Source organism: Pelodiscus sinensis, chromosome 28 (genome assembly GCF_049634645.1).
Source record: "Pelodiscus sinensis isolate JC-2024 chromosome 28, ASM4963464v1, whole genome shotgun sequence".
In the NCBI taxonomy this organism is placed as follows: domain Eukaryota; kingdom Metazoa; phylum Chordata; order Testudines; family Trionychidae; genus Pelodiscus; species Pelodiscus sinensis.
The window spans coordinates 14,424,359-14,448,106 of NC_134738.1; the positions used below are offsets into that span (position 1 = coordinate 14,424,359).

A 23,748-nucleotide genomic window follows, 5' to 3' on the forward strand; every position below is an offset into this window, starting at 1 on the left:
GAGCAGTTATTTTTTTCTGCCTTTGTAAATGAAGTGTCTGCCTGCCTTGGGGAGAAAACTGAGAACCTGAAAAGGAAAACTAACAAAACAAAGGAAGAGAAGAGAGAGAAAACTGCTAAAGATCCCACAGGGCTGATTTCCAGAGGTGGTGAAAGCTCACGACCATGAATTCAGTGAAAGTCATGGGGTGATTAGCTCCTGGGAGAATCTGGTGCTTCTGGCCTTTGTAGGGAAATATGTGGATAACAAGGGAGGCGGGGAATTCATCTTTGTGTTCTGTATTCGTACAGAACCGACCACAATGGGGTCTTGGTCCAATGATGAGTCCTCTAGGGGCTGCCAAGATGGTGGCAAAAGGAAGCAAGCAAACCAAAGGAAGCATTTCTTCACACAACACACAGCCAATCTGTGGAACTCCTTGCCAGAGGATGTTGTGAAGACCAGGGATTTAACAGGGTCAAAAAAAGAACTAGATAAGTTCATGAAGGATAAGCCCATCAATGGCTCTTAGCCAGGATGGGTAGGGATGATGTCCCTAGCCTCTGTTTGTCAGAAGCTGGGGATGGATGACAGGGGATGGGTCACTTGATGTTTCCCTGTTCTGTTCAATCCCTCTGGGGCACCTGGCATTGGTCACTGTTGGAAGACAGGACAATGGGCAAGATGGACCTTTGGTCTGACCCAGTCTGGCCAAAGTCTTTTGTGTTGACAATAATAATTAATGAATAATTCTTGCTTCTGCCTCTGCTGTCTTGTTCATTAGTAACCAAGCAGCTGTGGAGGAGGAGGAGTTGAGGGGAGGTATCCTATTCCTTTCTGGATGAGAATTGAAAAGATAAATCCTTAGGTGGCTCTTTCCTACTTCAGCTGTCCTGCCAAGACCCATTAAGACTGGGTTGAAATCAGTAGGATGTGACTGGTACATCTAGGCAGCTGCACAGCTCTGCCTAACTGCAGCTGATAAATTTAGTAACACCGCTGGGGGTTTCTACCTAGTACTTATAGCAACATGGCAGGGACATGCTCCAGAATGGGCCTGGACTGTTCAGGTGGAAGTAGGAGTATGTTTAGCAGAGCAGCAGGTGTATGGAACCTGTTCATCCCTAATACATTGAGAAGCACCACAGGTAAGCTTTAATGGAAGCAGTTGGCATCTTCTGCAAGACACCTGGATCTATCTGGGATATTCAACACCTGCAGCTAAACTGTGAATTTAAAGGTTTTAAATAGTTTCTGAGAATGAAAAGAGTCAGTTTCCTATAAACTTAACAATATAACAAACATTTTTTTTAAAACCCAAACTTTACTACATTTTGATAATGACATGAAAGTTGGTTTTGTTACAATACTAGATTGGGACTCAGAAGATTAGAGTTTGAGTTGGACCTCTTTCACAAACTCCCCAGCTGTGTCTACACTGGCACCTTTTTCCGGAAATGCTTAAAACAGAACAGTTTTCCGTTATAAGTATTTCCGGGAAAAGAGCGTCTACATTGGCAGGATGCTTTTCCGGAAAAAAGCCCCGATCGTCATTTTCGCGATCGGGGCTTTTTTGCGGAAAAGACTACTGTGCTGTCTACACTAGCCCTTTTCCGGAACAGTTTTCCGGAAAAAGGACTTTTGCCCGAGCGGGAGCAGCATAGTTTTTCCGGAAAAGCAGCTGATTTCTTACAGTAAATCGTCACTGCTTTTCCGGAAATTCAAGGGGCCAGTGTAGACAGCTCGCAGCTTATTCCGGAAAAGCGGCTGCTTTTCCGGAATAAGTGGCCCAGTGTAGACACAGCCCCCATGTGTCCATAAAGAAGTCAGTCTCTCTGCCTCACTTCCCCATCTGTAAAATGGGATGAATACCATTTCCCTTAATTGTGGGCACATTGTGAACCTCGACTAGGACAGTGTGAGTGGAGAAATGTATAAGCGCGTTGTAGACTGTAAGGCAAGAAGGGACCATTATGAGCATCTGCTCTGACCTCTTGCAGGACACAGGCCAAATTGCACATGATTGGAGCAATTTACCAAGCATCATGGTAGAGTCTCTGTCACAGAGCCTTTGAAAACAAAGATTAGATGGTTTTTAGTTCCAGAAAATCAGCTCTAGGAATTATTTTGGGAAGTTCTGTGGCCAGAGTGACATAGAAAGGCAGATTAAAGACTCACCAGGATTTCTTTTGGCCTTTGAATCTGCAAATGGGTACTTGACTTTGTTCATTTGTTTTCCAATAGCATCCTGGTCAACCCATCTGCTGAGATCAAGCTCCACCAAAACACAATGGGCTTTTTTATTGCCAGATCCAAGGCAGAAATCAGAAGGTAACGTCCCATATTATCCTCCGGCAAAAAACGTCTGGACAAGTAGAGCTTTCAAGAGTTAACAAATGCATTTGGACATATTCCTCCACTCCCCTATAGTTAATACAGTATCTCCCCATTTGCTTTTGTCACCCAGGGCTCATTTTTACTGTAAAGTCTGCCACAGCGATATTGATAATCCGGAGCTAATTAAAAAATGTCACTGTAAAAACAAATCTCGGAGACAATCCCTACCAGGTAATGTTCTGTTCAGACTAGGTTTCAGTTACAATAAAGAAGAGGATGGTCCAGTAACCTATGACTCAGGTATGAATTACCTAACTACGTCCTATTTCCTCTGCCTGTGTAGATCTTCCACTGGAGTTCTCAGAAGACCTTTAGATTCCATCTACTCTGATTGGACATTAAAGTTTCCTGTTGCATTTTCTTTTAAGAACCACATCTCCTTGGACAGAATTTCCCCTACCCTCATGGTCATGCTTTGCCTGGGTTGCTCTTTAATTCCTGGAGAGTGGACAATGGCATCTTATTGGTGCAATATACATATAATTTGTAAGGTGCTTTGACATGAAAGATTCTACAGGATCATCGCAGAGGTCCTTACTCAGTTGACCTCGGTCCCTCTGGGGCATCGGGCATTGGCCACTGTCGGCAGACAGGTTACTGGGCTAGTTGGTCTGACATAGTGTGGCCATTCTCATGTTGTACTCAATTCCTGCTCAAGCAAAGTTCTCATTAAAGTTGCTAGGAATTGTCCTATGAGACCATCTACATCTTTTGTTAGTTTCTAAGGGTGTGTCTACATTGCACCGTTATTTGGAGATAACAAGCGTTATTTTGAATTAACAATGTGAGCATCTACACAGCCGTTCCATTATTTAGAAATCATTTTGCAATAATGGATGGCTTATTCCAAATTCTGTAAGCCTCATTCTACAAGGAATAACACCTCTTCCGAAATAGCTATTTACAAATAAGGTACGCGTAGACACTGCTATTTCAAGATAGCCCCTCACTATGGCCATTCTAAGTTATTCCTCCTGGTGCTCTAAATCGAGATAGCACATCTACATTGGGGAAACCTGCCTCAGACTCATTTTGAGGCTTCCCTACAGTGTAGACATGCTATTTCAAAATTAACTATTTCGGTAACTATTCCGGAATAGCTTATTTCGAAATAGCCGTACAGTGTAGAGGTACTCTAAGGTGCTGCAGAACTATTTGTTGTTTTGTAAGTTTTTTCAGTGACAGACTAACACGGCTTCCCCTCTGAGCCTGTCCTAACTCATGCTGAGTATGACAATGAGTAAGGATGTCAGGAAATGGCTCTCTATGTTATCCTCACCGTAAGACTAGGAAGTAATAAAAATGAAAACGTGTTTGAGGTGGAGCAAGGATGTATGATCAGATTTAGGGAGTTAAAAACTGGGAAAGTATAGACTGGAGGGGACAACTCCTATTCATGACAATGCCAATGCAACAGTGGAATAGCTCTTCCAATCCCACCCAAATTTCCCTGAGATAAAAAATGGGACCTACACCTTTTTCAGTACTAAGTCAACCACCTCACCCAGATAGTGACTTGATGGATCTCAGTCCATTCCTTACTGGACACATGTCCACGCCACTTGGTTCATTACTAATTAACACCCCACTTGCTTCATAGATTGATGGAGCTCAAGGCTAGTAAATAACATTGCATCACCTAATCTGACCTTCTGTGTATAACAGGCCATTAAAATTCACAACTTGTGTTTGATTAGAGCACAACGTGTATTATAACCAGCATGCCTAGACGGGCCAAGAAACTGTGATACCCTCTTAATCCCAATAATGTTTGCAGACTAATGTTGAGCTCTCTTGCAGCGTCTGTATGCAGCGCCATGCACTGCAGCTACGAAATTTTCAGAAGCTGCCTGGGGGTGCGTCTACACAGCAGAGCTTAACTCGAAATAAGCTATGCAAATTGAGCTACGTCAATTGTGTAGCTTCTTTTGAAATAGCTTATTTCGAAATTGGAAGCATCTACACGGCACTTATTTTGAAATAGAGCCCTCTTCTTCCGACTTCCCTTACTCCTTGTACAATGAGAGTTACAGGAGTTCGAGTAAGAAGTCCTCCAGCTTGACAGTATTTCAACATTATTTCGAAATAACAGCCTGCTGTGTAGACGTGAACTAAGTTATTTCAGAATAACACTAGTTATTTCGAAATAATGTTGCGGTGCAGACATACCCTAACGGAAGAGCTGTGTCTAAATCCTCTAGCTTTAGTGAAGAATGCGTCTGTCAATCTCCTAGACTGTTTTAAATTTCTCAGCCATTGTGGCAGTGCCTTGGGTATACTGGACTTTTGCCATACAGAGCTGTCAGTCAGGTATCTTTCCTCAGTAGCCAGCACATTCACACAAACACAAAATCCGTATTTTAAAGTAAATCTCCTTTCAGCAGTAGATGGCAGCCAAGCCTCGTTATTAAATATCTGAAGTGTACTGGGCTGAGAGAAAGGAAAAACTCATTCATAGAGAGCGCTCCACAAAACAAGCCATGTGAACAAACACAAGCATGCTGACCCCTGGAGGATTCCATGTAGGAATGTCATTTACAAAGAGAAACCGTAGCTCGTTTTTTCAGTTCCACATACATATTAAAATAGATGCAACTACGGTCCCCGAAAGTCACATGCCTCCCAGAACAGGGGTTTCCGTGAAATACAGAGGCGTTTCCAGAAAAGTCGTCTAGAGACAGACGGACAGATAGTGACGCTATAAGAGTGCTCACACCTGAAGGCTTTTCCTTTTCTTTCTTGTACAATTTTAGAGGGCTGGATGAAATGACAAGGTGGGATTTTAGTGCAAGTGACACTTGCTAAGCAATAATTGTCCCCTAGGAATTTGGATGTATCACAACAAAACACTGCATCAAAATCACTGTGTTAGTCTGTGACAATAGAAGTAATGTAGCTTAATCAGTACCAATGACAGTCAGCTGATGTGAGTTAAAAAATCGCGAGCCAGATCCACAACTGGTGTAAATAGGGTGAAATTCAATAAGGAGAAATGCCAAGTGTTCCACTTAAAGAGGGACAATCAGTTTCACATATGCCAAATGGGAAGGGACTGTCTAGGGAGGAGTACAGCAGAAAGAGATCTAGTGGACCACAAGCTACATGAGTCCACAATGTGACACTGCAGGAGTGTTGTGAGTAAGACACAAGAAGCAATTTTTTCCTTCTGATTAGGCCTCAGCTGGAGTGTTGTGTCCAGTTCTGGGCGCCACCTCTCAGGGAAGATGTGGACATGTTGTAGAAAATCCAGAGAAGAGCAACTAAAATGATAAAAGGGCTAGAAAACATGACCTATGCAGGAAGACGGGAAGAATTGGGTTTGTTTAGTTCTGAGAAGATTGAGAGGGGACATGACAGCAGCTTTCAAGTACTTAAAGGGTGTTACAAGAGGAGGGATAAAAATTATTCTCCTTGAACTCTAAGGATAGGTCAAGAAGCAATGGGCTTAAATTGCAGCAAGAGAGGTTTATACTGGACATTAGGAAAAACTTCCTGTCAGAGTAGTGAAACACTGGAATAAGTTGCCTAGGGAGGTTGTGAAATCTCCATCACTGGAGATATTTAAGAGCAGGTTAGACAGACACCTGTCAGAGATGGTCTGGAGTTCTTGTTACTAAAGGACTCATGGGCGGGTCATCTGTTTTGGAGGGCAAAACTTGGCAGCTTCAAGTTTGCATTTTGGGATGCATCAGTCCCCTAAACACTACAAACAAAAAGATGCATTTGAATAGGGCCTTTGGAACGAACCCAGGAGTTCTGTAGCTCAGTCACATTAGTCGGACAGAAGGGTGTCATATACACACTATACCTATGCACCATAATATGTTGCCACTGTGTATTAGTGGTATGGTCGTTTGGCTAAGCAATCACCCAAAGCCCCGTTTTGCAACCAGCATATAACTACAAGCGAGGGATAGATCGAGCCAAGTTCCTTCTCGTCATCTTTCTTTCAGACAAGCTGAGGATTCCCCATAGTTCTCTGCATGTTTCAGACCGAGTGCTGGTGAAGTCAAGGTCTCTTGGGATCCTTCCTGCTTCAGGTATCGCAGCCAGGTAAGATTTTCAGGACTCCTCGCGGTCTCCTGGCTGCAGCGAGTATTTGTGAGTAAGAGGAGAACGGCCGGGTGTTTCCTTGGATGAAATTAAAACCCTTGGCTCCCACTCCTTGTGGCATTGCTCCGGGTTCCGATTGCAGTGGGTGGGTTTAACGGCTCCTCCCTGCCTCGGTTCATTCAGTGGCCTTGGAGAAGTTCAATTCAACCCTGCACATCCAGCTTCTTGGGCCACCAAGCCTTGCCCTCCTGCAAGGGCAATGCTCTGCAGCGTGCTAAGGTGTGCTGAACTCAGCACCAGGCACACCTGGAAGGTTAGCAAATCTGGACTGTGGGAAGGCATGGGAGAAGCGTGTTAGGAAGCTGAGTTGAACTCCAGAGAACCCCTTGCCGGTAGCCTGACTTGTCTAGCTGAAGCACTGGTGTGAATCACACTGCTGACCCTAGTGGGGCAGTAACTCCGAGGGGAGACTTTTCCAGGTTTCACAGTCTCAATTCCTTCTGCCGTGTGTGCCCTGGATTTAAGATCATGAGAAAGAAAGCCGCCCCCCCCAATGGAGGGGGTTAAGGGGGCAATTGCAAAGAGACCCAGGGCTTCTGGCCACCAGTGCTGCTAAATCACTACTGTAGTGCCACTCCGCACGCACTACGCAGCTCTTAGGGTTGGGGGAGCCAGCCGCGGTCCACGTCCCGCCTCTTCTGCCTGCTCCTAGTCCCGCCTCTTCTGCCTGAAGTCCTACCCCTTCCTGCACCTTGCGCGAGAGCCTGCGGAAGCTGTCGGCTGCGCTAAGGAAGAGGATGAACCTGGGTACTGCACCAAAGACCTCTCCTGCAGGGCCTAAAGGAGTCGCTCCAGTCAAGTGTCAGAGGGATAGCTAGGTTAGTCTATTTCAGCACAAGCAATGGGGAATCTCGTGGTAGCTTATTTGGAAGCTAGTTAGTTTGTACAGGAAAAAACAACAAATGGTCTGCTAGCACTTTATAGACTAAGAAAACATGTCGATGGGATCATGAGCTTTCATGGGCACAGCTCACTTCTTCAGATGACCAGAGTTTTGATTTTAGGATGTACAGACCTAAAATAAATAGGAGAGACAGGCAGGGAGAGGTATCAGCTTTCGTGGGCTGGAACCCACTTTGCCAGATGCCCCAGACTCCAGTCAGCTTAGAGTATCACAATCTTTCTCGCGCTGAATAATGCTTACCCCCAAGGAGTCCTATTCACCATCAGTGGGCCTGCATACTTAGCTATCAGCAGTAGTAGTCTGTTACAATTTAATGAACCAGACGGTAAAGGAGATGAAGCACATACTGGATCACAGAGGGGTCGCCGTGTGAGTCTGTCTGTATCTGCAAAAACAATGAGGAGACCTGTGGCACCTTAGGGTACGTCTACACAGCAGGGCTAAAGTCGAATTATGTGACGCAACTTCAGCTATGTCGATTGTGTGGCTGATGTCGAAATATCTTCATTTGGCTTTTGGTGCTCTTTCTGTCAGCAGGGAGTCAGAGGAAGAGCGCTCTTTCCCAGACTTTCCTTACTTCTCGTGAAATGAGGGTTGCAGGAGTCAGAGTAAGAAGTCCTCCAGCTGGACTTTATTTTGAAATAACGACTCTCTGTGCAGACACGCATTTTGTTATTTCCAGATAACGTCAGTTAATCTGAAATAATGCTGCTGTGTAGACGTACCCTCAGAGACTTATTTGGGCATAAGCTTTCATGGTTAAACAGAAGCATAAAAGTGGTTTTAATCCATGAACGCTTGTGCCCAAATAAATCTGTTAGTCTTTAAGGTGCCATCAGACTCCTTATTTTATATTGACCAGAGTTATTATACAAGGACTTAAGGGAAGTACACATGATCCTGGCTCGGAGGAACACACGACCAATGCTTGTCACCTTCCTTCCACAAGGATCAAAGTCTGAAAGCAGCTCTTGAACACCATAGTCCCAAAGAGTACACCTCTTAAATAAATCCCACGCCAAAACTTTCCTCTGTGTTGACAGCCCAGGCGAGTACTGGCATAGCAAAAACTCCCAGGTCTCCTCCAGATCGTTTTGCAGCTCAGCAGCTGTCCCCAGCATTTATGTAGCATCCAAACAATGAAACATTGTTCATTGTGCCTGCCCTACAACCAGATCGGTCAGTTGTAAATATTGGAATGGCCTAGTAAACCCGTCCGCATGCGCCTTTACATTGTGCCAACTCGTTACATGGAAGGGAAAACACAATTAATTTATAACACGTTTCTTTTCCCCCAACATTCCCCAACATAATTTATCAAAAAAAAAAAAAAAAAAAAAAAAAGAGAGAGAGAGAGAGCCCTCACAACCTGCTGAAATATCATTATTAAAATGTGCATGAAAAGTCAATTATGCCAGAGGGAGGTATTCCTGGGAAGTGAGTTTCCATACTCTGGCATTACACCTTAGGGATTAGGTATTTATTTATTTAATTATTTATTTTATCCCTGAGCTCTTTGCTGCCGCTTACTAAAAGGAACATCAATTTTACTAGATGTTCTGTGATTCCCTGAAGGATCAGCCGAGTCTGCAAAGGCCTAATTCCCTTTCCCATCAAGATTGTCCCTCGCCAACAAATCACAAAAAGACACAAGGCATCATTGTCATTTACATTAAGTGTCCTGATGTATAGGCTTAAATTTCAGCAGGGATTGGAGTTCCACCACTTCTCATGGGAGGACGTTTTACAGTATTTCAGGGAGTAACAGTAGTACACATTGAACCTCTCTAGTCCGGCACCCTAGGGACCAGACTGGTGCCAAACCAGAGAATTTGCTGGATCATGGAAGGTCAATATGGACTAGCAGCATGACCAACACGGCCACTGCTTGCTGGGCCCTTAGAGGACATTGAAGCGTAAGTTAGAGCTAAATAACAGCACAGAACACTGAGCATCAGGACTGGTGGCTTTAAACAAACTTTATGAACCATTGGAAACTTGGCCACACCCATGATAAGTGTGCATCTGGCTAACTAAAATCATTCTGGACTACAGATGTTGTCAGATCACAGAGTGCCGGACTAGAAAGGTTCAACATGTAGTATTTATCAGCTCCTATTGAGATCAGGATCTTGTTATATTAGGTACTATATGTACGTACGGTAAGAGACTGTCCCTTTTTAAACTAGCACACAGTCTAAATAGAGACGGCAGACAAAGCCTCAGACTATGTGACAAAGTTTTACTGGCATAGCTGTGTCATCTGTGAATGTGAAAAAATCATACCCCCTAGCCAAGGTAGCTATCTGGGCAAAATCACTGGTATAGCCATAGCTATGTTAATAGGAGATTGCTTCTATTATGTTCGCAAATGTCCTTTGGGGAGGTGATATAGCTATGCTGGGAGAAGAACTGCTGTCCACTTAACCTGCTTCTCCACTAGCAGGATCTGTTGGCATAGCTGTGCCAATGAAGACAGTCAACCTGTGGAACTCCTTGCCAGAGGATGCGGTGAAGGCTAGAACTTTAACAGGTTTCAAAAAAGAGCTAGATAGATTCATGGAAGTTAGGTCCATCAATGGCTATTAGCCAGGATGGGTAGGAATGGTGCCCCTAGCCTCTGTTTCTCTGGAAATGGGGGACAGGGGAGGGATCATATGAGGATTCCCTGTTGTGTTCCCTCCCTCTGGGGCATCTAGTATTGGCCACTGTCGGCAGACAGGACGCTGGGCTGGATGGACCTTTGGTCTGATCCAGTATGGCCGTTCTTATGTTTTTATGGTTCTGTAGTACAGACAGGCCCAAAGGGAATGACCCATGGAGAAGCAAAATGTTTAAATACCACTGACACAGACTCCATCAAAGGAACAAGAAACGAGGCAGAGTAGGTACAAAAAGCCCCAACAAAAAACAAAATTAAAAACATCAGGAATTTTCAAAATGCTTTGATGGCATGTCAGAACTTTTCGAAGGTCAAAAACCAACACATTTTTTCTACTGCTCAAAAAGTTTTCACTAGCTCCCTATGTAGTCAAAACCTCTTAGACAGAACTCTTGTGTCTACATTTGTCAGGAGGGGGGTTCTTCGACAGAATTGCATTTTCAGAATTTCAGGTGTCCCATTGGAGGGAATAGGGTTTCATGCCCTCAAATATGCATCGGGCCCAGTCTTGCACAGATATTTGGTTGCTTGCAGATCTCAGATTAAAGATGCCTTCTCTCAAACCACACACACAAACAACTCAGACATACACACACACAACTCAGGCTGTGTCCAGACTCAGGGGTTTTTTCAAAAAAAGTAGCCTTTTTTCGAAAAAACCTCACCTGCGTCTAAACTGCAGCCGCGTTCTTTCGAAATTAAATCGAAAGAACGTGGCTTTTCTTTCGATGGCGGTAAACCTCATTTCATGAGGAAGAACGCCTTCTTTCGAAAGTTCCTCTTTCGAAAGAAGGCGTTCTTCAATGTAAATAGGGCTTCTTCGAAATAGAGCATCCAGACTCACTGGATGCTTTCTTTCGAAAAAGCAAGCCGCTTTTTCGAAAGTTCAACGTGCAGTCTAGACGCTCTCTTTCGAAAGAGGCTTGCAGTCTAGACATAGCGTCAGATACACCCATACACATTCTTTCCCCCAAATTAGATCTCCCAGAAGTGGGTCTTTCTACCCAGGAAATTAACTTAAGTGATAGCATTTAACAAAAGGGATTCTTAAAGCTGGCTGTCAGTGAATATATGAGCCTGTTAGGACCTGAGATACTTATGAGTCCTTCCATCAATACACTTCCTTTATTAGACATGGGTTTTCCACATGTTCTTGCCTATGGGCATGACATATTTAATGGTGTATTTTTTGCTGAGTTCTTGACTCTTGTTTTTCCTTTCTGCTCTGTTTCTAGATCGGTACTAAAGAATGTGTGTGCATAAGATCCCATATTGCTTCTTGACAGATTCCTTTTTGTCCTGATTGTTTAGCAAAACAAAGGATTCATCAAAACCTGAATTAGATGAAAGGGAAAACCAGGTTATAAAGAACCCAATTTTAGTTCCTCTTTAATTGAAACTTATCTAGCATCTGGATAATTGGTCATAAATACCTGCGGAATTGTGAACCTGACGTTAGGGCTTGTCAGTTTTTAATAAATCGTGAAGATGTAAGAACTTATTCTTTGATGCTACCCATCACATCTCAATCCAAAGGCAAAGCAAAACAAAGCAATAATGCTAAGCACTCCAGCACACAGCTAATCTGGCGGAATGCATCGCGGTCTTTATGAATGTGTGTGAGGGGCTATGCAGAAGCTCGAGAAAAGGTCACCGTTATTTTTGGAGCCATAAATCACATAGGGAAAGATTTGCATTTTGGCTGTCTAACATCCAGGGCCGGATTAGAGAGAGAAGACTTTGAAGTAATATTTCTCTGCTGACTTGTTTTATTAGCTTCCTTTAAACATGTTACATTATTGCTTATAGAATTTCATTTACTTGGATTGGCAGCTTGATAAATATGTCTATTGGCGATGATTTGGATTGCTCTGGGCATTAATATTATTAAAACCTGTCACATGGAAATGTCTGAAAGATGACTTACTGTAAAGATTACAGCATGAAATAAATCATACAATGGTATTTGTTACCGTTTATGGCCTCTTGGAGCCAAGTCAATCCCTTTTTATGTTGCATTATTTTTCAAGTTTTTATAGCCTTACATTATATATCGCTGTCAGAAGTGAACAGATGGGGTGTCAAACATGAGCCTTCTGAATAATTCTCACCCTCGGGTTATTTGTATGAAGGACAAGTGTAAAACTGTGTTCTCAAGAAAAGGGAGATAGATAGAGGTGGAGAAAGTGTTGTTACGATACGCAAGATCCTTTTTGTCAGCATGAACTGTGTGGCTTTGCTCCCAACCTGGCATTTACCCAGAGGGATAGGGGTTCTAGGAAAGTTAAGCTGCCTCTATTTGAGTGGGGGTGGGGGAAACTTAATTTACAAGAAATACAAGTTTCACTTTCCCTTTGTTTTTCTCTTGCTGGAAATGTCAATGGGTGTTTAAAGCCATCACACAACCTGCATTAATGTGAGAAGTTCAGAGGTTTCTCTGTGCCCCTTTTGTCTAGGAAATTTGGGGCCTTCCAATGTCATTTGGAAATAGACATTTTAAGAGGGGCAAGGAATGAGAAACAAAGTTAATCCGTCTGACTGGGCTTTTGGGAAATGTTTAGCAGGCCATTTCTTATTTTGTCCACATTTTCCCAAATCTTGTTCGGACTCCATATGACCTTAAACATAGAGCGGGGCAGAGCTGGGGGCAAGATTGTGAAGGGTGGAGAGTAAACTCATGAAATGAGCATTTTGTTTTGTTTTTTGAAGATAGGTGAATCTGTTCCAAGGCAAAGTTTTGCTTTTTCATTCTGGAAAGCGAGGGTCTTATTTTGCATTCTACTCTTTGCCCTACAGTGAAGTCCTATGCTTCCTGTTGTTATTAGTAAAAAGCCCTGTCTGTGTCAAGATGACAGATTAGAGAGATTTGGGTATGTCTACACTACCCTCCTAGTTCGAACTAGCGGGGTAATGTAGGCATACCGCACTTGCAAATGAAGCCCGGGATTTGAATTTCCACGAGGTGTACCGGTAGTTCGGAATAGGAAGCCTAGTTCGAACTACCTAGTTCGAGCCCCGTGTAGCCGCGCTGCACGGGGTTCGAACCAGCGGGGTTTTAAAAATGGCGGCTCCCCGCTTATGCAAATGAAGCCCGGGAAATTCAAATCCCGGGCTTCATTTGCAAGTGCAGTATGCCTACATTACCCCGCTAGTTCGAACTAGCGGGGTAGTGTAGACATACCCATTGATAGATAAATTCAGTAGATAAAAGTTTATGCAGTTTGTTGGGTTTATCTACACTGGGCAAATCAAGTGGGATATAGTCAGTGCCAGATCTGCCCACAAGATAAATAAGCTACATTTTAGGGCCTCGGATTATTTTTAAAAATTACTAAATTTCTTTTTTTTTTAACTGCTAATGCCACGGGGCCTCTTAAATTTGACATATTTTAGGGTGTTAGCATGTCTTAATCCAGCACTGAATACGTTCTCTCACTCTCCACAACCCCTAGCCTCCAGAGTCCGGTATGGGAACCCAACTCCACTCCAGCATCATTATATTGGTTCCTCTTTTCCTTTGTAAGTGAATTTTTGAAACACCCTTATTAATTATCTAACACAGCACCAGACAGATCTTGATCTTGGACCTCTCATGTCTTTTTCAATGTAAGGATAACTCAACCAATAAGCCTCAAGTGTCTGTAACCAGGGTTTTTGTGGTTTTATGGCATAAGACAGTGTTTCTCAACCTTTTTTTATAAAATACCCCTTTAAAAAGAAAAATTATAAGTACCCCCAGGATCTACAGTTTTCAGACACAATTTTTTTTCTACCATTGCAACACATTTGTTTAAATAACTTAATCATAGTTGGGTGGGGGATGAAATTTTTGGGTGTAAAAAGTACAACAATAATAAAATACTGTAAAACTTAAAACAAAAATTCAGTTTTCTCTAAATTTCAGTTGTGTGGACGTACCCCCAGACTTCTCTCGAGTACCCCTAAGGGTACTTATACAACTGGTTGTGAAACACTGGTATAAGAGACAACAGCTGTGGAAAGAGTGCAAAAACTGTCTACAGTATGTCTAGACTACATGCCTCTGGTGACAGAGGAATGTAGATTAGGTTACCTGGCATAGGCAAAGCAGCGGGGATTTTATAATTTAATCCCCGCTTCATTAAAATAAACATGGCCGTCATACTGTGCTGACGATCAGCTGATCTGGCACAGCGTGGTAGTCTAGATGCGGATTGGTTGTCTGGGGAAGCCTTTGCCGACCAATCCCTTATGCCTTGTGAAACGAGGTTTACGGGGTTTAAATAATCCCCGCTTCTGTCGCCAGAGGCATGTAGTCTAGACATACTCCAGATGCCTGGCTAAATGACTTATCATAAATCTGTTTACATATAAATGACTTATCATAAATCTGTTTACATATAAATGTGATTCATGTAGGGTGCGTCTACACTGTGGCGCTAGTTCGAAATAAGCTACGCAAGTTGAGCTCCTCAATTTGCGTACCTTTTTTCGAGTTTATTTCAAAATAGACTGCTATTCCAACAAGTCCCTTGATCCTTATGGAATGAGGTTTACCGGGACATCAGAATAGTGCACCCATTATTTCAATTACATTTAGAAATAACGGGCGTGCTGTCAAGATGCTGAAAACTCTATTTCGGGATATCAGAAATATCCCACAATAGCACCGCAGTGTAGATGTACCCTTACTGGTACCAAAACACAAGTACTACATTTTTACATAGCACCTATAAGAAAATCTCCATTTGCCTCTAGAAGTGAAATCCTGTCTGCATTGGGAGTTTTGCCATTGACGGGCAATAGGACTATGATTTCACCAATTTATTTTTTTACTTAAATTCAGCTGAAGTCAGCATGTTGGTCTCCGTATCCTCTCGTCTCTACTCTCCAGACAGTAGAACATGTAGAATGTCATGCCCCAAGATCATCAACTCCATCGATGGGGAAAATGTTTTATCCGCATTGGGAAAATATTAAAAACGTAGAAAAAAAATTCATATCCCAAAGCAGGAGAAACAGTCAAAATCTCAAATTTTCACAAACCTGTGAAAAAGTGAAAAAATGGTTTGGGTTATTTAGTCATTTTATTTAAGTAACTGAGGGACATTTTATTTCAATTTAATAATACAATTTAAAAATTCTCATAGCACTAATTTCAAAAGGAAAAGTCATCGTGAGCTATGAAGTTGAAACTTTTTGTTTCAACAATTTTTCATCTTGTTTTCCCTATTTTTTCTAGGCAGGTACTTAATTGAAACAAGCCCTTTTCTGCAAAGTTTCAGGTTTGATGAATCAACATATTTTGTTGGGAAAACAGTTTTCCAGAGAACTCCTAGCCAGCTTTTGTGCCATTTCAGCCCCTGCCATCTGCTGAGTTCCTTGTTTATTCATGCATTTCACAGTCCAGTACAAATCTCCCTTCCTTGTTTTTAAGGATGTCAGTGGAAGCATATCAGCCAGCCTCACAGACTTCAACTTCACCTGCCATTCTCTGTGCTTTGGTCTCTCTCTCTCTTTCTCTCTCTCTTTCTCTTTCCAGCTTGCTGCTGTTGGTGAGAAAACCTTCTTCTCTGCAACTTCTTGCTATACCCTGCACTTTCCAATCTTTCTCTCTCCCTGAAACTGTTCATTCCCTTCCTTCATGCCCACTATCAAGCTTGCTAAAGACTTTGGGGCATACACTTACTCTGCAAAAAAAAGTTGCATTGCATAGCGAATGAGAGTTGTTCCCACCCATATATTACTAACTCCATTTCACATTCTACAATAGGATAATCACTTTAAGAATTTGCATGACACTGTGAATGCTGAATGCAGCAGGATAAGTTTCATAATTAGCTTTCCCTGAGAACTTGTGCAAACTAATTTATTTCTCGTTTGGTCAGCCCCTGATTTTTAATGAGGTGCAGAGTGACTGAAGTCTCTGGCAGTGTGCACTTTGTATTTTAATTACCTACAGTAATTCTGACAATTACACAAAAGTCATAAATCACACTGTAATGATCCATTAAAAACTATTTAATTACTGCTCGGGGATTTGAGTTAAACAGGTATGCTGTGGATTAGCAAAGATCCTGAGCTCCTTGGAATACAAGCCAGCCATATTTTGTTGGTGAAGCTGGTGCTCTAGCATGCTTTCTAGCAGGAAGCCAGCCCCAGAGCAATATGCCATGTTTAAAGGAAAGATGGGCTTGTGGGTAAGGCAGTGGAAGGACAGTCTCATGGCTGCCACAAACCATGACTGTTGGCTAGTTACTTGATCTCTGTGCTCCTTTTCCGTAAAAGGGGGATAATAATTTTTGGGCAGGGTGTCTGCACTTAATAATGTGACAGCGGCACAGCTACCGACCCACACTTACGTTACGTTCTGAGTGGAGGTAGCCCCCCTCCTCTCAAAACAGTAGCTGGGTCAGTGGAAGAATTCTTCCATTGACCTAATACTATCTCTGGCTAGGTCCACACTACAGTTCTTTGTCGGAAAAAGCTACGCAAATTGCACTCTGCCATTTGCGTTCCTTTTTCCAATCGCTGTTCCAGAAGAGGCTTTTCCGCCATTTGGCCCAGTCTAGATAGGACCAAATGGTGGAAAAGCTTTTTCTTTCGGTGGAACCCTTATCCCTCATAGCACAAGGCAAACAGGGCTCCCTGAAAGAGCAAAAAAAAAAAAAAATGGAAGAGCAAACGCATTTCTTGGACAGGGCGGAGTACACCTCTGGTATCCTGGAAAACACCCGCAGTGTAGACATAGGCTCTGTGGAGACCGAAGTTAGCAGTGCTAAGCCACTTGGGAAGATGGATTCTTCAATCCCTACACCTAATTTAAATTGACCTAATTTTCCACATGCTAATGGACTCAATCAAGATATAGGCTGGTGGGGACTCTAACAGCTTTCTGAGTGGTATCCTTCCTGTCTCAGCAATCTATTGACTTTGATCTTTATCTGCTTAGGTTTAAGTACCCATTCTCCAGATACTTAATGATGCCTTGTCCCCCCTCTACCCCCCTTCCTTTTTACTTTCTCTTCCCCCTCCTATTTATTTCCAGTTTTCATATCCCCTGCTGATAACTCTGGTCATCTGACGAAGTGGGCTGTACCCACGAAAGCTCATGATACCATCTGCATGTTTTGTTAGTCCATAAAATGCTACCAGACCATTGGTTGTTTTTTTCTATAATAGACCAACTCAGCTACCCCCTGAAGCTAATTTTCTACTGTGCACCAGGCTCCTCTGTGTATCAAATTGTGAATTGTTTGTGGCAGAAGCTCTCTCTTGGTAGGCCTGTGTACAGCCCCTAGGGCCATGGTCACCAACCAGTAGATCGTGATCTACCGGTAGATCTCGGAGGCTCTAAGAGTAGCTCTTGAGCCCTCTCTGAACTGCGTGCCTGTGCAGTACATTTACATTAGATTTCCTCATTTGAGGAGCAGCTACTCACCGAGCAACAGCACAGGTGAGTAGCTGCGAGAAATGGTGGGAATTTTTTTTAAAAGTAGCAGTATAAGGATTGGGGATAGCAAGTGATGGAGAGGAGAATAGAGAGGGCGGGGCTTCAAGGAAGGGGCAGAGCGGTAGAGCTTGGCTTGGTCTGTCATTTAAAAAGTGATCTTGGGTGTAAAAAGGTTGGAGACCACTGCCTAGGGCATTAGGGCCCTCCTGTTGATTGAGTGCCTCTAGGCCCACCAGCAATAATAACCGACTTTACTCTGAATTTGAAGGCTTACGAGGTGCATGGTGCCCATGCGGAGCCTCTCCACCGGGGTGTAAGGACTGTGCCGTTAGTGGGAGCTACCTGTGTGTACGGACTGAGGACATGGTAAAGGCCCGACAATAGCTCAACCTGTGACTGAGGGAAATTAGTTCTCCCCCCACAAGCTACCTTGCTGCCCTGCAGGGTTTCCCTGCACCTCCACCTAGGTGAGTGGGACAGGGGTCGCCTGTTACGGTTGGATGTCTTCCTGGAGACTGAATCACATCATCTTTAATTAAAGAAAAACTTTACATTCCTGGATTTCCTCCCTGGGCAGCTCCTGGAGTAGTGAATTTCCACCCTCACCTCACACAGCACTGACGCTCCCGGGGGAGTCTCGCTTTAAGGAAGGAGGACTTGGAGTCGTCCTTTTTTGCTAGAGTATTAGTTCAACGTGGTATCCGGCTGCGGCAGGGCCGGCAACCAGGGCAAGGCAGGGTGGGCCCTACTCCATACTCTCGGAAGGGGCGGGACCTCCGGCGGAAGAGGCGGAGCTAAGGCTCGGCAGCCCTTAGTGGCAGTGGAAGAGTGTCGTGCCCCCCTTCCCAACCGTTGGTGCTGTCCAGACCATACCACGTGGCACTCCAGCAGGGATATAAAAGGGCCGGGGCTCTGGCCGCATTGCTCCAGGCCCCTTTGAAGCACCAGGACCTGGGGAAATTGCCTTATTTGCCACGTCTGTTGGCAGGCCTGAGCTGCTGCATAGCTGAGTCCCAGCTTTCGCTGGCTACCAGCCTTAGTGAAAATTCACCCCCCCCCCATGAAGGTTTTGACTAACCCAAGTTCTGTTCTTTAGATGAGTTTGCAATGGTGTCACGAGGAGTGGGGGGAAGTGGCTGGTGGCACTGAGTCATGAATTATCCCAACCCTTCCCCGTCACCATCCTCCTGCAAGCATGGACTGATTGGAAGCGTCTCGCACAATATTGTAAGATTAGAGGCCTGTTTGCAAGACAGCGACGTGTCCCACGATGGCCCCCAGATGTGTGAGACTGTGCAGTTTCATCATTTAAGAACAGATTCTATTGCCATCCATTTATCCAATCAGGCGGTTGAGAAGCACTGCTGATAATTAAATTAACCTGCTAACTAGCCATGCAAATTCTGATAAGCAGCAACCAAAAGGGGGGGGAGGAAGAGGGCACTGTGGAAAAACTCACAGAAAATGGCATGGTTGTCATTGGCCATTACTCATCTTTATGATCAGATTTGTTTTCCCCTGTTTGCCCAATTCAATATTGTTCCTTCACACTCATCATGTGCTCTGAGGTTTTGATCAAATAATTAAGGGGCCAAATTCAGTCATCCATACTCAAGCAAAACACACCACTTGTGGACTTTGCACCAATTTCCACCAGGAGGCAAACCTCATCCCTTCTTCCCCGGTGCCCCCCTTCAGAAGTTTGTGCTGTGAGCGAAAGGCGTTTTTTTCCCACGCCTCAGTGAAAACAGTGACTGTTCTCCAGTAGTGAAGTGACGTGAAATATGTAGAAACACGAGCAGGACCACGAGAGGTAACTAGTTTTGACACAATTTATCATGATGTCCTGGTGATGTCACAGCTGGTGAATCGAGGGTGGGGTAGGTCTCCTAGGATATGTCTACACTGCGGGCTAAAGTCGAGTTAATTGTACAGCTGAAGTCGAAGTAGCTTAACTCGGCTTTAGGCGCTGTCTACATAGCAGGAAGTCAAAGGAAGAACACTCTTCCTTCAACTTCCCTTACTCCTCGTGAAATGAGGGTTACAGAACTGGAATAAGAAGCCCGTTATTTCGAAATTATTTCAGAATAACAGGCTTGCTGTGTAGATGTGCACTCTGTTGTTTCAAAGTAACGTGAAATAACGCTCCAGTGGAGATGTGCCCCCAAATTGCCATAGTTAGGGGCTACCAGAGACCTAGCACTGATGCAAACATAAGTGAGTGGTTTGCAATTTTCAACCATCCCTCACTTGCAAAATAATCAGAGTCCTAGATCACTAGAACTGGAAGGGACCTTGAGAGGTCATCGAGTCCAGTCCCCTGCCCTCACGGCAGGACCCAGCACTGTCTAGACCATTCCTGATAGGCATTTATCTAGCCCAGTGTTTCTCAAACTGTGCTCCGTGGGGCCCCAGGGCTCCGTGAGACATCTCCAGGGGCTCCGCGAGGTTGACAAACTAGAAACATCGATAGGTACAACACGTACAATCAGTGGACCACTGGGGCTCCGCATACATTTTTACGCATGTAAAGGGCTCTGGAGCCAAAAAGTTTTAGAATGGCTGATCTAACCTACTCTTAAATATCTCCAGAAATGGAGATTCCACAACCACCCGAGGCAATTCATTCCAGTGTTTATTCCCCAGACCAACCAGGATCTGTGGGAGGGGAAGGATGGAAGTGTCCTGGCCCCGCCCCTTCCGGGGTGGCTCAGGGCCACTTCAAAAATTTCTAAAGTGGCCCCCAGTCAAAAATTATTGCCCACCCTTGCCGTAGAGCAAACTCATTCTCTGTCTCTGTAAGTGGTACAAGTGTCACCCCAAGGGACAGCACACCGTGCCCAGCTGGTGTGTGGGTTACAAAAGCACCTCTGAACCTGCAGCTCATGGATGCTGTAGTAGACCGATTGTTAGGAAATCTGGCGTCCGATTCTAGCCCTTCTATCAACCTATTTTGTGAAGGCAGCAAATCGTTGTCCATCCTTTTTAAGACCATAAGAGCGAAGGTCCATCCAGGCCAGTGTCCTGTCTGCCCACAGTGGCCAACGCCAAGTGTCCCAGAGATTGGGGGCCAGCCCAGGGCTGCATTTAAACTACTTTTTCCACCAGCATCTTAGCTGCTGAGGGCGGCGGTGAGAGCAGTCGGGGGGGAGCGAGCACAAGCGACCACGAGTTCACCCGGTGCATTGCTGAATATGGTTTTCCTGCCTTTGCCTGGCTCTGCACACCCATACAAACGGAGTTCCTTGAAATAAGCCCCTTATAGGCGTCACACACGTGATCTTCTCGGCCGCTCTGGGACAGACGGACCAAGAGGGGATCTTGGCAACAGGATCATTGCGATGGGGCTGTGCTGCAGCTGATGCGTTGCTCTGTCTGTTTAGGAGTGCGGCAACCATGAGAAAACATAGCAGTAGCTTGCTGGATGCCACGGGAATGTTTCACTGGTGTGAGGCGGTGGCGCTGGAACAGGCTGTCCTGGTAGGTGCGGTGTGATCGGCGAGGCTTTCGGGCGGTGTAGCGAGGGCTGGCCCCATTCACTTCCTCCCTCCCTTTACTCGTGTTCCTCCGGGTTCACGTAGGATACCCTGTGTCTTTAGAGCAGGGTGGGCAATCATCTTTGGTAGGGGGCCACTCCAAGAATTTGGGAAGTGGTCAAGGGCCTCCTTCTTCCACGATATTAACAAGGGAGGTGCCGGGCCTGGGAGACAGGTGGGGTGGAGAAGAGAGTGTGGGGATGGAGATTGGGGTGCAGGAGGGGGTGTGGGATCTGGGAGGGGGCTTCAGAGGGGGTTGTGACCTGCAGGGCTCGACAAATTATACAATCTACTCACCCGTGGCAAGTAGATTGTAACCCGGAAGAGCCGGGTTCGGGCAATCTGTGCATGCGCAGAACGATCTGTGCATGCGCAGATCGCCGGACAGTGCAGCTGGTGAGCAGGGCGCGCTGCAGTTCAGCGAGCCCTGGTGACCTGGGACAGGTGATTTCGGGGGATGAAGAGGTGCAGAGGTTTGGGTTCTGTCCTATGGCAGGAAGGGGTTGTGGCCTGAGGTAGGGGATTGTGGTGCAAAATCTGGAGGGGGCCTGGGTGCAGGAAGGGGAACAGGGTTTGGTTTATGAGGGGTAGAGGGCCAGGAGTGGGGGGGCAGAGGGTTGTGGGGAAGGAAGGGACTAGGGGAACAGAGCCAGGCACTGGTCAAGAGACCTACCTGGGTGACTCCCACCCAGCGGCCCAGCAGGTTTCTCAGGCAGGCTCCCTGCCTTCCATGCCCCTGCATCCGCTGCGGGGCCATGTGGGTCTGTGAACTGCTGCAAGCCTAATCAATGAGAGCTGCAAGATTATGCTAGGACGGGGGCAGCGGGAGAAGCAAACGCTCCCGTCGGCTTCCCTTTGCTCCTCATGAGGAGCAGGAGTCCCGGCACCAACAGGGGCACCCTCTGAGTTCGATGTAGCGGGTCTGCAGTAGACCTGCTACATCGAAGCCCAGAAGATCGATCGCGGCAACATGGCCTGAGAAGACTGTAGGGTTCAGCAGATCCTGTTGGGATTGGATCATATAGCTCCCCTCACCTTTACATGCTATTTTCTCTGACATGTAGTATTCCCACTACTGAAACTTTAACGGAGTGAATTTGAACTCAAAAGACTTATGAGGAATTGTTTAATTTTATACGGAAGTTTAATTCCATTACAGGGGTATTATCCAGGAAGGAATTGGTCTAAGGTCTCCTAACACTGAAGAAAAATGTAAAAAAGTAGCAGTTTGGTGTCTGTTCTGTTTTCAGACGTGCCAGGGGCAAACTATTTCACCTTTGCGGGATCATATCGTGGTCTGTGTCTTTGGAAACGCTAACTCAACCCTGATTGGGCTCCGGAACTTTGTCATGCCTTTACGAGCCAGTAACTTCACTTATCAGGAGCTGAAAGACATCGTCTTTGTCGGGTCTCTGAAATATTTGAAAAGAGAGTGGAAATTTATCCAGAATTTCCCAAAACTGCTGTTGTTCCCGGTAAGAATTTCTTTGTTCAGTCTCTCAAAGGGTATGTCTACACTGTAGAGTTTTTCCGAAAAAATGTCACTTATGTCCACACTGCAATTGTGTTCTTTCGGAAAAAAAAAATCAAAAGAACAGAACGGTTTTTCCAACATTAGTAAATCTCTTTCTACAAGGAAGAAGCCTTTTTCCAAAAGAACTCTTTCAGAAAAAGGCATGTGTGGACGAGGAAGAGGGAGTTCTTTCGCAAGAAGAGGAAAGAGAAAAAAGCACAGGTGCTCTGGAGGCCACTCTGTCCATAGTAATCACAGCTTAAATGCAAGATTGTGTCCATTCAGTGTGGACGCTATCTTTTGAAAAGCAGATCGCTTTTTTAATGCACTTTTGCTGAATAGACGCTCTTTTTTGGAAGAAGTTTTTTCGGAAGATCTCTTTGGCTATGTCTAGACTGCAAGTCTCTTTCGAAAGAGGCTTTTTCGAAAGATACTTTTGAAAAAGCCTCTTTCGAAAAAGAGCGTCTAGACTGCAAGCGGAACTTTCGAAAAAGCAAGCCGCTTATTCGAAAGGCAGTCTGGATGCTCTCTTTTGAAAAACCCCTGTTTGCATTCAAGAACGCCTTTTTTCGAAAGAGCACTTTCGAAAAAAGGCGTTCTTCCTCGTAAAATGAGGTTTACCACTGTCGAAAGAAAAGCCGCGTTCTTTCGATTTAATTTCGAAAGAACGCGGCTGCAGTCTAGATGCAGGTGAAGTTTTTTCGGAAAAAGGCTACTTTTTCGGAAAAAACCCCTGAGTCTGGACACAGCCTTCCAGAAAAGCTTCTTCCAAAAGAAGCCTGAAGTCTAAACATAGCCTCGTTTTCATCTTATCTGTCCATGTTTTAGATAGTTTTAAAAATCAAGATGTTTTTAGTGCCCATGTACAACCCTCCAAATATGATGCTTTTCCCTTATGATGAGAATTTGCTTCTTTTGTCGTCTGCTGGGTTTGGCAATTCTGTCTTCTCATCAGGGGATGGAAAATCGGTTGAGATTCAACAGGGACTTAACGGAGCTTCTGCCTCAAGCTTAAACCTGAACTTTCTTGGCAAATTTTCCCTTCTTCAAAGTTTGTTTTCTTTTATGGGTGCCTCTGTACAGTCTGGTTTCCTGCAGAAGCCCTGGGAACCAACTCCCCACAAGAAGTCGGAAAGTATCCAAAATTTCACAAGAGAAGCCCAAAGCTTTTGTGGTTTCTACGTCTGGATCTTTGCTGAGGAGAGGAGCGCT

General features: G+C 44.7%; 1 protein-coding gene across 1 annotated transcript in view; it reads left to right on the plus strand.

The window, feature by feature from the left end:
• The window catches only part of KCNU1 (potassium calcium-activated channel subfamily U member 1), an 84,644-nt gene that overhangs the window by 38,122 nt on the left and 22,774 nt on the right, over positions 1-23,748 (plus strand). The window contains 5 exon segments of the mRNA XM_075910804.1: positions 2,224-2,310; positions 2,447-2,547; positions 6,330-6,429; positions 20,871-20,967; positions 22,274-22,498. Of these exon segments, the coding sequence (XP_075766919.1) occupies positions 2,224-2,310; positions 2,447-2,547; positions 6,330-6,429; positions 20,871-20,967; positions 22,274-22,498 (610 nt within the window).